The 15227-nt window shown below is 39.2% G+C and overlaps 1 protein-coding gene across 14 annotated transcripts in view; it reads right to left on the minus strand.

Annotated features, from left to right (window-relative positions):
- FARP1 (FERM, ARH/RhoGEF and pleckstrin domain protein 1) overlaps positions 1–15227 on the minus strand; it is a 195574-nt gene that overhangs the window by 56683 nt on the left and 123664 nt on the right. For 10 of the 14 annotated variants that reach the window (XM_085535944.1, XM_085535943.1, XM_085535942.1 and 7 more), the window contains 9 exons: positions 14897–14939; positions 13612–13690; positions 11465–11562; positions 6910–7024; positions 5616–5763; positions 3789–3884; positions 3121–3284; positions 2209–2277; positions 1381–1456 (listed from right to left, as the gene is read on the minus strand). In XM_085535944.1, coding sequence (XP_085392070.1) covers positions 1381–1456; positions 2209–2277; positions 3121–3284; positions 3789–3884; positions 5616–5763; positions 6910–7024; positions 11465–11562; positions 13612–13690; positions 14897–14939 — 888 coding nt within the window. The remainder of the gene's footprint in view (positions 1–1380; positions 1457–2208; positions 2278–3120; positions 3285–3788; positions 3885–5615; positions 5764–6909; positions 7025–11464; positions 11563–13611; positions 13691–14896; positions 14940–15227) is intronic. The other 4 variants (XM_085535939.1, XM_015851538.3, XM_085535940.1 and 1 more) reach the window with 1 other exon arrangement.

The raw sequence follows: 15227 nt of genomic DNA on the forward strand, positions 1-15227 counted from the left end.
CCCAACAACCTTCTCAGAGAAACAGAGCTCCTCTGGAGACTGTCCTGGGAGAATCATCAGCTTGTGGCTGGGTCTCTCTGGGATGCCAAAGTATGTGCACATTGGTTGTATGAGCAGGTCAATGCATAAATACTGGAAATCATCAAACTGGGCTAGTTGGTGAGTAGGATAAGTGAGTTAGAACCAAATATAGGAGCAGCCATAAATCTGGGCCAAGCACTGGAAAAATAGAGGGAACATGAGGACTGGAGAGGCCAGGACATCCAAGCCAGCTGCTGGAGAGACAAGGTGGCCTAAGGACTGTGTGCTGGTAATGTCCTAAGTCTGGGAGCAGCTGGCTACTGGACAAGCACATTTGCACGTTCATGTCTTTGTCTGCGAGGTAGCTGGGAACCAGGGGAACCAGGCTTCAGCTATGGGGCAGACTGAGTGTCTAAGATGAGTTACTGGAGAAAGACTGCATGTGTGTGTACACATGTACAGATCCAAGTAGTGGCAAGTGGAGCAGGGCTGTTAGCCTTGGAGGCTTATGTGTCCAAGTAACATCAACAGAAGAAATTTCAGGATCCAGTAACGGATAGATCTCATGTTTAAGACCAGTAACTAGAGGGATTCCATACTGTATACATGTATAAATATTTTCCACTAACAGAATTTCATCCTGACCAGTCTGAGTGGAATATGATTGAGGCTGTCAGTGCTATTTGTGTTTGTGTAAGTATTGTTTTGTTTTCACCTGTATGGCTGGCTGTCTGTGTGCCTATTTGCACGTGAATACACATGTGTATGAATGAATCTGCAGGTTTGTGTGTCTGCTATTATAAATACATGCTCTGCCACTGGATGGACCTGGAAACACACAGCTGCTACAGCTTCACCTCTACTGGATTTGCAAACTCCTAACATATAGTCACTATTAGCATAAGACAAATACTTTTGGTATCTACCAGAGATAATGCCTTAAAGGGCCACAGCTGAAATTTCTCTGAGGAAATTAATATAATATTAATATAACAAAATATTTCGTCTTGGGCAGCCAACACTACTCAGTGATGGAAAATAATTACATTTTCCCAAGTGCAATCACCTGCAACAACTTGGAACCCCAGCAATGACACTGTGGATTGCAGTTTTTCAGGTGGCCATTAGCATAGTTCAGACAAGCTCAGTGTTTATGCTTGTGCTGCTGTCTGGAAACAATTCTGTCCCATAGTGAAAATGAACACATTCCACATCAAAAAGCTGAATTTCATAACAGCCAGGGTTCCTCAGCTCACGCTTAAATGGAAAGTAAGCAGAAACTAAAAGTGCTCCTAAAGTTTCCAAAGACAATTAGAGGTGGGTAATATAAAAGGCATGATGCAGGTCAACATCACTGACTTGTTTTGGCACCTCTGTTTGCTGTTCTGAAGGCTGTGCTGTCAGACTCCTGATGGAACGAATCTTGCTGTGTTTCCTGGTGAAAAAAGCAAAATCACAGTAAGAGGCCATTTCAATTTTACCTCAAAGAGGAATCAAGAGACATGCCCCCTCGAAAACAAAAACTCTGAGTAGCAGCATTCACAAAGGTCTGCTCCAAAACAGATTCTCCCTTCTGTAATGCTTAAATGTGTTACGTGTTGGACACATACTGCTGTAAGAAAAGAAAGAGGCACTGAAGCAAAAAATGGTCCATCGGCAGAACATGAGTCATTACCAATAAATTGCCATAATCTTTGTGGCAGTTTGTCCATGAATTTCTGCTCACTAGAAATAAGCTGAGTTCCAACAGAATGCACTCTATCAAAGTTAGATGTCTTCCCTGGAGATCTCTCCTTTGAGGATGTTTATACCTACTCCTGTTGCCTTCTCTTTTATTCTCAGATTAATATGTGCACTTAAAACCCATTTAAATCCTTCTCTGCTCACATATATTAATCACATCTTACTGAAGAGGGTGCAAATCAGTATGAGAAAAGTTTACCTGTAAAAGTAGGGCATACACTGCTGAAAAACAAATTAAAGACTATTGATTTTAAATAAACTATAGATTAGTTACGCAAACCTCTGCCAAAACATTCAGGACCAAAAGGATATTATACAAGTGACAAACTGTCAAACCAACAAAGAAGGAATTTTTTACTTTGAATAATGCTAAGCTCTTACAAGTAAATGGAAACCGCTGCTTTAATTAAAAATATTTGGGTAGCTCATTTATTTTCCTCTTACCTTTCAAACTGTACTTTTTTGTGCCCTCCTTCTTTAACATAGTCAAGAACTTGCTTCTGAGTCCGGCCACTGAAAGAAAAATTTGGTTATACTATTAATCCGAGGTACTGAATTGTTACTTCAGTATTGGCTTTCAAGTGTATTACTGAAAGCCCTGAAAAAGTAACCACACATATGTGTATGCAGCACAGCTCAGAGTGAATGCAAGATGTAGGCAAAATCTGTTCTCCAAAGCAAGAGATAAGCTGAATACATCTACATTTTACTATTTATTGTCAGAAACTCAAAAATTAATAGCTTGTTTACCTTAGTTCTCTCTATCTTTATACATTTATTTTGCCAGTAGGAAACAAAATGGGAAGATAGTTAGAATGGCCATATCTACAAGGTTCCTGCTCAAGGCAGCTATAGTGTACCAATAACGTTATCTCAACAAAGGAAGTATTTCTGGTTGTTCAATTTATATCAGCTTCACAAACAAAAAGAAAGGGTATTTACCCCTGACATGCACAATACCCTATCTACAAAAAGAAAGCAACAACAAAACATCAAGAAGTGAAATATCCAACAACCTAACTATTCAAAGCCTTCCTACCGCACTTAACAATACTGCAGTTGGATCTGGTCTTAGTGTAAGTTATCATATCATACAAACCATTTGCAAGCACAGGGGACTAAGCATAGAGAAAAGACATCTCCTAAACTGCATAGAGATGGGTTTACCCCAGTGCCGCACAATGAAAATGCAAATCTCTGCCCTGGTATCTAGAAAAGATCTTTTCCTAGAGAGTCCAAGGACTCTCTACAGATGGGGAGCTGAAAATGGTGGGTTTACACCTAGATGATTAAGGATATGGATGTGATTTAGAAATACGAGGTTAACAAAGGTGGAAAGAAGAAAGCAGGTCTCACCTGAACCTAAATGATGAACCTCTAGAAAACAGAACAGGTTTGGGCTTTGGTTTCGGTTCCTCAAACAGCCTGAAAAAGGCATGATGTTCCACACAGATCTTCCAGAAGGATTTGCAAAAATCTCGACTGGCCATAAGGAATTCCAGAGTGTCCTGGAATGAACTCTGAAAGTTGAGAGAGCATTACACAATGTGAGCAAACAAGCAACACACATTACAGAGATGCACTAACGGAGCAAGCTCTATGCTACAAAAATAAGAAAAAAAGATTTTTCCCAACTCATTGGCTTCCAGCATTAATAGGCCCTGTTGTTCCTCTTAGACATCAGTGACCTGCTTAGCAATATCTGAGCTGTTGCTTAAGCCTCCTTTCATTGACAAGTATGACAGAGATAAAGAAAAGGTCTCAAGAGTAACACGTGAAGAGGTGGTTTGCATGCTACAACTTAAGAACCAATGATATAGCTCCACAGGCATAGACAGCAGAAGACTCTGTGACATTCAGTTTACATTTCCTTTGGTTGGGTTGCCCATCTGAGATGCTGGTTTGATGCATGCAGTAACACATTAACAGTGAACAAAAGCAATTATAAACTCTCAAGAGGTGATAAAAACATACGTTTAATCTGGGAGTAGAAATTTATCAAATAACATCTGACACAGACTTACATTCACATCAGGCCGCAGTTTAATAAGAAAGCGTTTCCTCTTGAAGCTCAGCTTCCGAACCTTAGCCCAGTTGAAGGCATTGATCTTGGTGTGACCCTACAAAGGACAGAGCCAGCAGAATTTATGCATTACAGATCCAAATGGAGAAATTCAAACCACTACAAAAAGTCTGCCAAATACTAATCATCTATTCTCTTCATTTGCAATTATGGTATTTCTTCTCATTCATTACCCAGTACTGCAAACATCAACATACGTTCTTAACCATAAGCACCCAGTAGTGTGACTGAAAGCAGGCACTTAAGGCTCTTGCACGTTTGAAGGATTAGGTAAGCTGATAGATGTGAAACTACAGAATCCAGTATTGCTGTACAAAGCAGAGCAGCCTATTTTGTCTCTTCATAGGTTGCAGCTGAAGTAAAAGGAATCTAAATAGTTTATCTGATTTCAAAATGTAAGAAAACATTTAAAAATATATATTCAACAAAAACAAACAGTAAGCCTGAAAGAAATCCCTCTGAAATACCATTATTCCCAGCGATGGCATCATTAGCCCTTTGCCTCAGTATCACCATGGAAGGGGTCATATAAACCACTCAGTTCCAATCCCTTGCTGTGGACAGTGACAAATTGCAGTAGACCTGTTGCCCATGGGCACATGCAGCCTGGCCTCAAACACCTCCAGGGATGGGGCACACACAGTTTCTCTGGGCAGCCTGTGCCAGAGTCTCATTTGCCCTCTGAGTACAGAACATCCTCCTAAACTCAAATCTCAATTGACTCTTTTACTTTAAAACTGCTATCCTGAACCCTATCCCTGCACTCCATGGTAAAGAATCCCTCTTTCTTGTAGCTTTCCTGTAGGCTTCCTTTAATGGAATGTAGTCTCCCCAGAACCTTTAGTCCAGGCTGAACAACCTCAGCACTCTCAGCCTCTCTGTAGATGAGGTATCTTTATGGTTAGAAGCAGAGACATTGTTTTAGAACATTTATTACATTAACTTGCTCAGTAAAGACTTCAAGACACACATGCCTGCAGTGCAGTACAGAGGTTTTGAAGAACAGCAACTTGAGCATGGCTGAAGGCAGAAACTCACATTGATTTGGGCTCCATCATCAGACGGACGTAGGAGTAGTGACAGTGTGATGATCTCTAAGTCAGTCTGCTGTCTAAGAATCACATAATTAACCTCCTTTAATACTCAGAATACACTGATTTCTTAATAAATGGCAGACTTCAAAGTAACTCTGAGTGGGTACTGTTTAAGCCATTTGTCAGTGAACCATTATTTTGATTTTATACTGATATGATTCTAATGTGATCTTTACATTTCAATTTCTCTCAGCTATATCCATAATAAATAAATGGACTGAAGGCTCCAATTGCTGGGCAGACTCCAGCAGGTCAAGGATACTGCAACACTCAGAGAGCTTGCATTCACTTCCTGTATTCTTCACCTTGTACTTTAGGTGTCTCTTATTTGTCCCTGTTTCACAACTATTTAGTATGCACCGTGCCTACAAGACCTGCTTGCTCCTTTATGCAGAAGGTGTCAGCATGACCAACTTGCAAATTGCGAGCTGCAGATCAGTTTGCATTTTGAATAGCGCACTGTAGTTGAAGATTGAGTTCTAGCCTGTGTGTGCAAACAAGGTATGAGTCCCTAGAAGTAAAGGACATAGTGGAGCTATTTAAGGTTTGAGGTATTGCTAGAAAAGATTTGGAAATTCCTATATTTTCTTAAACAAATCCTTTCTGATATGGTTGAGGTCTTGGATTCTTATTGCTCTAAGAGATTTCTCTGCTTTATAATAAGCAGCTCTAACCTGAAACACCAGAATGCCTGTGTTGGCAACAGCCAGGTTGATTTTTGTCCCTTCCCTGTCCTTGGCTGGATGCAAGCGTATTCCATACATCTCCAGCCGACGGGCAATCTCCAAAAGCTGGAAATCGGACTCTGCTGGTGTCTGTCCCCTTGAGAAACACAACAGAAGACACTCAAATTATTCACACTGATTAACAGAAAACTACAGGTCCTCTAGTGAATAAAGAGACATTTTATCAGAGACTAAGAGCTATCAGGGCTAATACATCCAACTGTTTTGCCTACCTCCATGCAATTTATCAGATAAAAAAAATATTTCATCTTAGTACAGACCAATACCAAAGTATTCACAAGTTTTAGAATCTACTAGAAATTTCGATCACTCCAGTACTGAGACACCTGAAATTTGGATTTTGAGCTGTTACCTTTAACAAAAGTCACTCTAATTTTTTTCCACTGAAGAAACATATTATATTCCTATGGAATAAAAATAAATGAATGTTTGTAAAGGTGTTGTTCATTGTAAATGTGAACGCAATACAGAAATGAAGTGAAACAGAAGATACGAACATCTTAGCATAAATGTTTGAAACCCACAAGCAAGAAATTTCTTACAACTAAATTAAGCAAAAGTTCCGATTATCATTGCAGTAGAGCTCCCTACATTCATCTCCAATTCCAGTTTGAAATGAAACTGTTCAGGGCTTGAAGTGTTTTCATAGCAAAAAAACAAATCCTTTAATGTCTTATTCCAATTTTCTTCACAATTGTACTTTTTTTCTCAAGACTTTAGGAGACCAAGTCACTAATGTGCACCATCACATTGAGTGCTGATCCCCCCAAGTCCCCAATTCTGCAAGCACACTCTGCTCTTCCCAAAACTATCATTAAATCTCTTCTTTATCCATCTCTAAATACAGCATGGAAACGTGAAAAAGCAACATTCAATGTCCTTGAAATCCAAAAGTGCATTGTCACATTGTCACAAGTGCCTGACTGATCAGCTATCATTTGCAATCATATCTGTATGCAAGGAATCAGCAGTGAAGCATTTTGGATGAAACAGACTGTAAAATAAGGACATGCTTGAATGAATATCAAAAGCAATTGCTCTTTAAACATTTTGTTATGATGATGGGAGAAAGGCAACAAAACTTCCAGGAAATTCACAGGCTTGGATGTTTTTTGACAAGTTTTTTGCCTTTTTGCATATGCTTTTTTGCATATATAACATAGCACGTAGTAATAAAACTGCACTAAATTAAAAGAAGACTAAAAAAGAAAAGAAGTCTTACATGTGATTACGGTGGAATTCCATGATTTTGTCTTCTAGTGCTTCTTGCTGAGGTATATACTTGTTCTTCGCTAAGTGTTCACGGTCTATGGTTTCATCAAAATCCCCAATCTCAGCTATGGAGAATTTTAAGAAAAGTCTATTAAAACACTGAATTAAATCCCAGTTACTCAGGTAATCCAAAAGGTACAGATAGCTGGGAAGAAGGTAGAGAAGCAATCACAGCAAACCATGACTCAAACCCCTACTATTTTATCTTCCATACATTCCTCCCTTCTCATCTGTATGAATATCTGCAACCCAAGGGTTCCTCCCACCCACAACCACATATGTAGATGCTAGATGTTAATTGAACAAATGAAATCATCACGGTGCTGCTTTGACTTACGTGCAGAATAAAGTGGAGGTAACTGGGAGAACAGCATTAATTCAGCAGAACACATCCGTCTCTCTTATGCATGGGAGTGCTCAGGTACCTTTCCCCAGAGCTGACAAAGACAAGCTTCCCCCACAGGCCCATGCCCCACACTGTAATCTCAGGGGAGATATGAAGTGAGATGGTTTTGTTTGTGTGTTTGAACACAGACGTGTACTCAGCATGTTATGAAACATTCATCTTCCACTAATTCTGCAGCAGTTTGAGGCACGTTCCGTCTCCCTCCTCCTCAAAGTTGCTCCCATCTGCTGCAGTTATTCAGCAATGTGTGTGCAACAGTATGCCACACCCACCTTCCATTTTGCAGCCCATTCAGTGCGATTTCCTTTCCTTCTGAGGGGAGAGAGGGTCAGGCAATCTATGTGTGGGTGCCAGATTACTATCTTGTTGCCTGCTATTCTTGGAATGCTTCTTAAAAATCCTGCTATTCGTTTATTCACAGAATGATTTAGAAACCTCTGCCTGCAGATCTGCCAGAATGTTACAAACGGCGCTGCAACAAAAGGCTGCTATCTTATTAATGTAAGTGAAATTAAAATGCAGCTCCCCCGTATTAAATCCAGGCTGCAGACAGACGGCAGATTCAGATCCTTGCCTCAAACTCACCTCTGTTCCACCCATGTGAATGATCTCTTAAACACATTCCGTCCAAAATGAGCTGGCTTTTGATAGAACAAAGGTTTAAGGAGATGCTTGTAACACTGCAAAGTGATTTCTGGCAAAAGTTTGCCTGTTAGCAAACATACTTGCAAACATGAGAATCAATAAACTCACGCTGGCAGGGAAGATGAGGACCACAGCATCTACAAATGACAGAAAAGCAACCTTTCCACCTAACCAGGCTGCAGAGGTGGAGGGGTTGTTAACACTGCCTGATTTCCGTTCCCTTCCTCATTTCATCTGCTCTGAGTCATTCCTTGAGGTACGTGGCCACAGAAGCATCCCAAATTATTAGAGAACTTTCCTTTGTAAAGAAGTCCCTTTAATTCCCAGATCTGAAGCAGGTCCATCACCCCCATTTCACTTGCTTCCAGCAATTCAAATCTCTGGTGTACATTTTTAACCCTAACTCAAACGAAAAGTAAGTTTTTACTGGGGCCACAAGCCTGCCTAAGTCTGCAGCACCTCAGAAGGCATGGACTAGACTCTTTAAAATGCTGTTCATGCCTTGTAGACCTTTGTACATAGAAGCAGTTAACCAGAGCCCAGAGAACATACGACTTATTCTACTGCTACATGATTTTTATTATGTTCTCTGTCAACTGGAAATTCATTATCAAAATGGTCCTCCAGGCTTCCTAATTACTTCTGTTCTCTTTGACCTTTTACCAAGCATCTTTTCTTTCTTCTCACCCCAGCCCTCCTTCTCCAGCTCTGCTATCACTTCCCCTACAAAGGAGCTGCATTTTGAATATCATCAGCCTGGAATATAGGTCTTTTTTACAGTCTTCTGTTTTAGCTAAAGATTGATTCCCATTTGAGGCTTCCCTCCTCTGAGCTTGCAAGTGCATTACACCACTCTCTATATTCCACCTGCATTAGCACTTCCGACATGTCTAATGCTTTATATTGCACCTGTTTTTGTTTAATCAGACCATCTTCTTACTTCACACATCTGCTTTACTGCATCATTTGTTGTATCAGTGTCCTCTCATTCAACACTTTCTACAATGCTTTTGAGGTGCTTTTAAATATAATGTTTCAAGTACAAATTTCTTTCTGTAATATACATGCCAATTTAACATGAAACTATTTGCTATCACATTGGATTTCATTAAAAAAAAACACCAAACCAAACAGTCCATAACACTGCCATAAGCTTGTATACATAATATAAAGGCACTTGGAATCAGATATCCCCCATGGAAACTGCTGGAAGGCACAGCATCGATAAGACATACAATACCTAAACTCCTATGTTCTCAATCTTTCCTCTTTGATATCATTACTCTTATCAGCTGTCAAGTTTTATTTTTGTAGCAGGCATATATATGGAGTATTTTTTTAGCTACTGAATAATAAGGCAGAGAGAAAATAAATATAACAGTCATGTGGGTAAGATACAGTCATAGCTTCTTATCAGATTCAATTTTCACAGAAAAAAAAATATTCATGAGACTAAAGTGGAAGAATAAATGAGACAGTCATGAAGTTTTAGCTGGGGTTTCTAGCAAACACACAGAAAAGGGGGTGGGTGAAAATCATAAACATGTAAAACAGCCCAAGTTGCAGCTGGGAGCTGTGAAGAGGAACCATCAGGCACAACATCCCTCTGCCCAAAGCAGCAGTTTGGATTCTGTGGATACCATCTTACCACTGCAGGATGAATCCCCTGCCTCTCTCCTTTTAGAAGATGGAAAAAACTATTTATTTATTTCTCCCCCCTCAATATAAAAGCATTTTACTTTACCATCCATAGGGAGAGTACTACTTGTTTCCTAAACCTGCAGTTCAGAAGTCTACCCATCAAGCTCACAGGTGAAGGGAACAAAGAACTAAAAAGGTTTCAAGAGGAAAACTGTTTTATTCAACATTATAATGCACCTCAGTAGCAGAGCAACGGTGGTGATATGACACTTTTATATACTTTAAAAAGAAAGCTTCTTTCCTTCCCACATTTGTGTGTCAGGGTGAATGGCCAAGTGCATGATGGAGGAATTTTGAAGTACACTCAGTAAAGCTTGAGTTTGTGCACAGAAGTGAAAAGGAAGGTTTGTACAAGTATAAGGATGTCCTGGGGTTTCATCCTTTCATGCTGCTAATTTTGGAACATAAGCTAGTAGTTGCATTCAGCAGCCCAGGTACCAGAGCTGAGGAGGGTTCAGCAAAGAATTTAATTGAGTAATCAATAAGAGATGAGCAAGACATCAACTAAGATCTACATAGAAGTCATAAGAAAATAACATACAGGCAATAGAAGAGTTCAAGAGAGGATGATTGTAAAGCAGCATCTCTACAACACAAAACATGCACTAAGGTATTCTCTCCCCAACATCTTTATTTGGTGCAAAGACATCTAGTAGGAAGACCCACTCTCCTAGAATACAGTGTAACAAATGATAATCAACTTCCCCAGAATTATCAAGACATTTTCATCAGAGAAGACAGAAAATTAGAACTAGCTTAAAGAAGGAAAGAACTACAACTGGTGTGCTGAATGCTGTTAATAGGGAAAACTAAAATATGCAAAAAGCTTGCTAGCTAAGGATTTATTTTAAAAGCCTGTGTTGCAAAAATACTCAGTTTTGAAATGGTTTGAAAAATCCAGACTTTTCCAAAAGCTGCTGTACTTTACTGCTACTCAGTCACACTCGGCAAGGATGGCCATGGTAGACAGAAAACCATGCAATATCTCCCTCTCCAGTAACACTTGATGAGAAACTCCCCTAACACTCAAACAGACTATGTGAAAGGATCATGAGATTCATCTACTCAACACTAAAGAACTCCTGAACACCTTTGTTGACTCCATTTCCACACAAAGGCATTTAGAACAACGTTCTAGTTGACCATCATATATGCAAATTAACTATTTTTTCCTACTCTTACTCTCAACAAGAGTATCCAGTCTTGAAGTGGAAAACCTGCATTGCTTTCCAAGTGATTCTGAAGTCGAAAGAAGCTATGATATGACAAATAAGTGCACTGAACAGTCTCCTTGTTCATACACTGCAATTAACAAAAAAGAGCTTGAAATCTGTTGGGTTTTCTTCTTCCCTATCTGATTACTCTTAGGAACGTAACTTAGTCTGGCATTCTAAACATGTTTATTTACTACATTCTTTAGGCAGCATCCTGATCTACAGGAATTTGAATGCCCTGCTGACATAATACAACACTAACTATAAATAATGAAGCAAAACTTCAGAAGAATTCAACCTGTTTGCCCGCAAAGTTTGCTTTTTAAAGGATCCTGCATAGACCATCAAATAAGTGCTTTAAAAATGTAAATCCAGTGGCCAAGAGCTCATTTTTAAATAAAAGAGTGAATTCTCTGCATTTTAATGCTAATAGACAGAAATATAATAAATTGTCAACATGACTAAAGCCATCTCATACTAGCTTCTAATAGGTAGCCCGGCAAAGCATGTCTAATCCTCCCGGAAAGGAAGGAACTTACACTGTACTATGTGTGAGATTAAGAGGGCAGTGCTGGTATCGTTACACGTTAGCCTTCCCTGTGCCAGGTCCTGCTTCACTTGCAATGCAAATAGGTACCTGCAAAACAAACATAGAGTTATGCAAAGCAAGAGGGAAAGATAGAGAAGTATTAAATTTCAGGTCCATTTATTTGCAATACATTCCTTTTACTTTTTGGAATCTACAGAAGTGAGATGAATATCCTAAGTTTAGAGGCTAAGTAAAACACAGCAAGTAATATATTACAGCCATTACCATCTTCAATAATGGCTGCCTGCTTGGCAGAACCAAAATGTATCTCTCTTTCTTTCTCCATTTCTATCTCTCTTAACCAGATCAATGAGATATGTAAGCAGTGTGACAGTAAGAGCAAATGTGACATCTATTACACACTCTGCAACCACATCTCAAGATAACCGACCTACTTGCCACTATGAAGAAAGGCCAGAACAGAAGGGGAACTTCATTTTCCACCTTGACAGTCACTTGGAAGTAAGGAGCGAGGTCTTTATTGCATGACTTTATCTAGATCCAATACTTTTCCAGCATGTAATCCTGCACTATTAACAGCCATTTTTAACACATACACTTACAAACCAGTCATCGAGGGCAAGTCTATATTCACAGTTTACATGCACAGACATCACAGGTCCACAGCAACTATTTCAACATTTAAATGTATCTCTTCAACAGATATTGAAGAGATTGAAATAGGTTAGTTTCACTCAGCATCAAATTCTTACCTAGAAAAAAAAAAAGACCTAATAGCAGGTGTTTCTCCTACATATGGAATGTAACCCAAATTGGACAGGCACCTTAACAAGCCTTGCAGTGACCACAGTTCTTCTAGGGAATTCATACAAGAATCTCAATACTTTTTACTAAGACTGGATTTTAATATATTCAGTGAGAACTCTCATTTGAACGTGAGTTTCTGAATGAGATGTAGGTGAATTAAATGCCAAAAATGCAAACTGAGCAGAAGAGTATGGCTGCCAACATATAGAGTACATGAAATAATATAGCAGATCTAAATAATGTCCTTTTGAAACCTGCAGACATCTGCTTTGCCATACAAAATTCACCCTACTAGAAGCAAAAAGCACAAAAGTATTATATTCTCTGCTTCTCCAAGTGATAAAACTGTTCCCTGTGGATATGCTTTCACATCCTACACACTGCTGTGTACATACATTCAAGATCCCCAGCACACACATTTAAAACCTAACAAAAAAAAAAGTCATTAAGATTCAGAGATATGTCTCCAGGCACAGAAAGAGATCACCAAAAATCAATTTGCACTGCACATACTAAGCAACCGCTATGCAGAATATCTATTCAGAAACAGGCTCCACATAATGCTGTGAGCTGTCCTTTATTATTTTCACTGTCTTTCAAGTAAATATTCCTTCTTCCTATTGTACTTTTTTACTTTTCTCTGCCCGAGTCAGTAACAGTTATCATTTTTCTTACATTCCATTGCTCTGCTATCAAACCAAGACAGAGAAACACAGAACACCACAAAGGTGAACTTGTTCTTTATAAGGCATTTATGCAGATACAAAAGCTCTTTGTAAAAGAGAATGTCATCTTAGGGAAGGATTAAAAGTAAAAACTACTAATGGAAATAGAGAATCAGAACAGAAAAATGTAATTGCAAAGAATAATAACTCTAGACCAGGAGCTGAAAAGTACATACACATCTGCCTACAGAGAAATGCAACTCATGTCCTTATGCCAACAGAGTGAAATTTAGAGCTCAAATCAAGTTTTTAAAGAACACTGAAAACAAACACACCCCTTAGGTATCCCTTCTACATGCATGTCTACCGTTCCATTCTTCTGTCCCTTTCTCTTTTAGTTAATTCCCCCTTCTGTCCATTTCTCCATCTGTAAATGGATGTAACATGGCAATTCCTGTAGATCAACTTTGTCCCATACGTTTGTGCAGGCGCACGTGTTCCTTAGTGTAGAGGAGTGCCCCAGGGCACTCAATGGTGGCGCAAAATAACTTCAAGTTAACAAGGAGTCATCGATTCTCACCCAATCATCTGAGATCCCACATCCTTCACTCTGTTCACCAGAGATTTCAGATTAAAAAAACCATATAGTTGGACAACTACTAACCTTGTCAGTTCCTCCTGCAGCTGAGCATGGTCAGGTGGGAAGAATTTTACCACAAATTTTACCACAACGTGCTTCGGTCCTAGGGAAAAGGTCAAAGGAAGTTACTGATATATTTGTAACATGGTGGCCAAATTTTATGCCACAGAACGATGCACAAGGGGGTATGTGGGATCCGCAGTGTGTTAATATAAACCAGTCTCCCATCCTTTGCTATTAATTTTGATGCTCTTCAGGTTACTGACAAATGACAAAATAAAACATATGCACCATAAAATAGAACAGTCACTTGGTGGAGGGATATTCTGCCAAAATAAAGTCTGTTTTGGTAATTACATCAGTTGTTCCAATAAAATATATAATGTGTGTCTATTACACTTGCTTCAGAACAGGAGGGAGCTAGAATACAGTCTGTTTTTCAAGTCCATCAGCAAATTATTATTTCTATTTTAACAGCAGCACATTTGTTCTGACAAATACAATCAGTGACAAAAGGAGCAACATATCTTTCACATGAGAGGGAGTGTTTCCAGAGAACAGATCATACTAATATGATCAGAAGAACATCTAGGAAAAATTAATGGTAAAGCTCAGTAAATGAAGACTTCTACTGATATCTGACAGAGAAACAAAGCACTGAAGCCTTTCCTGTTCACTTCTCCTCTCATTGAAACTGATGGCTACCTATAATCCTCCTCTCTCCCACCACAACATTCCCTGTCTTCTCTAACCTGTCTGCTTTCTCCTCTAGGTCTAAGACACTTTCAAGTTCTACAGCAACATCCCTGACAGCTGCAACAAATCTGCTAGCTCCGTCCCACTAATAACTTCTTCTAGCTCTTTTTTCTTTCCCCCATCCTGTTCTTTTTATTTCACCTTTCATTACAGCTACCTTTCACAAATGTATGTTCCTTCATAGCCTTCCACTGTTGCATGACTTTTTCTCAACCAAAAGGAACAACAATGAGGCAGTAGCAGCCTTCATTGCTACCTCTAACACAGTGCTGCTGGGGCCTGACTAAGCCTTCTCAATTTACTGCTGGTTCAGCCTCTTCTGTACAAAGCGTAAACCACAGGTGTTCAATGTCTGTGTACTTAGTAGAATTTGCTGCGGGGACACGACTTCCAAGTCTTCTATAAAGTCAGAACAGAAATGAAAAATAAAAACAACCATCCAAACAAAACTCAGCAGAGGAGGCTGAGAAGAGAAAGATACCAACTGATAGATTCCTTGTTTACTCAGTCACTTGTGGACTGGCACAATAAACGACAGCAAGGAAGTACTTACTTCTAATCTGTTTCATAACAGGCTTCAAAAGATCAAGCCACACCTGAAAATAAAATAAAAAAAAAAAAGTGGTGTTATCAGCTCTGAACAAACTACTGCTTGCAAAAGAACATTTTTTTAATTGCACCATTTAGATTTCCACTTATTTATCTAGTTTTCCAAGCGGGGGTCTTCTCCCCAGCACTCTTGAAGATGCTCAGGAAACAGCGTTGCTAGTAAGCTGTTGCTGCTGTATTTCTGCTTTAGATTTCAAAAGAGAAGAAATGGACTGAAATAACATCTTTAAAACCTAAAAGCCTATTCTGTAGTCTCAATTAAAAAGGCTTGGACG

This window comes from Coturnix japonica, chromosome 1 (assembly GCF_054131305.1).
Source record: "Coturnix japonica strain WE chromosome 1, WE-NBRP24, whole genome shotgun sequence".
NCBI lineage: Eukaryota > Metazoa > Chordata > Aves > Galliformes > Phasianidae > Coturnix > Coturnix japonica.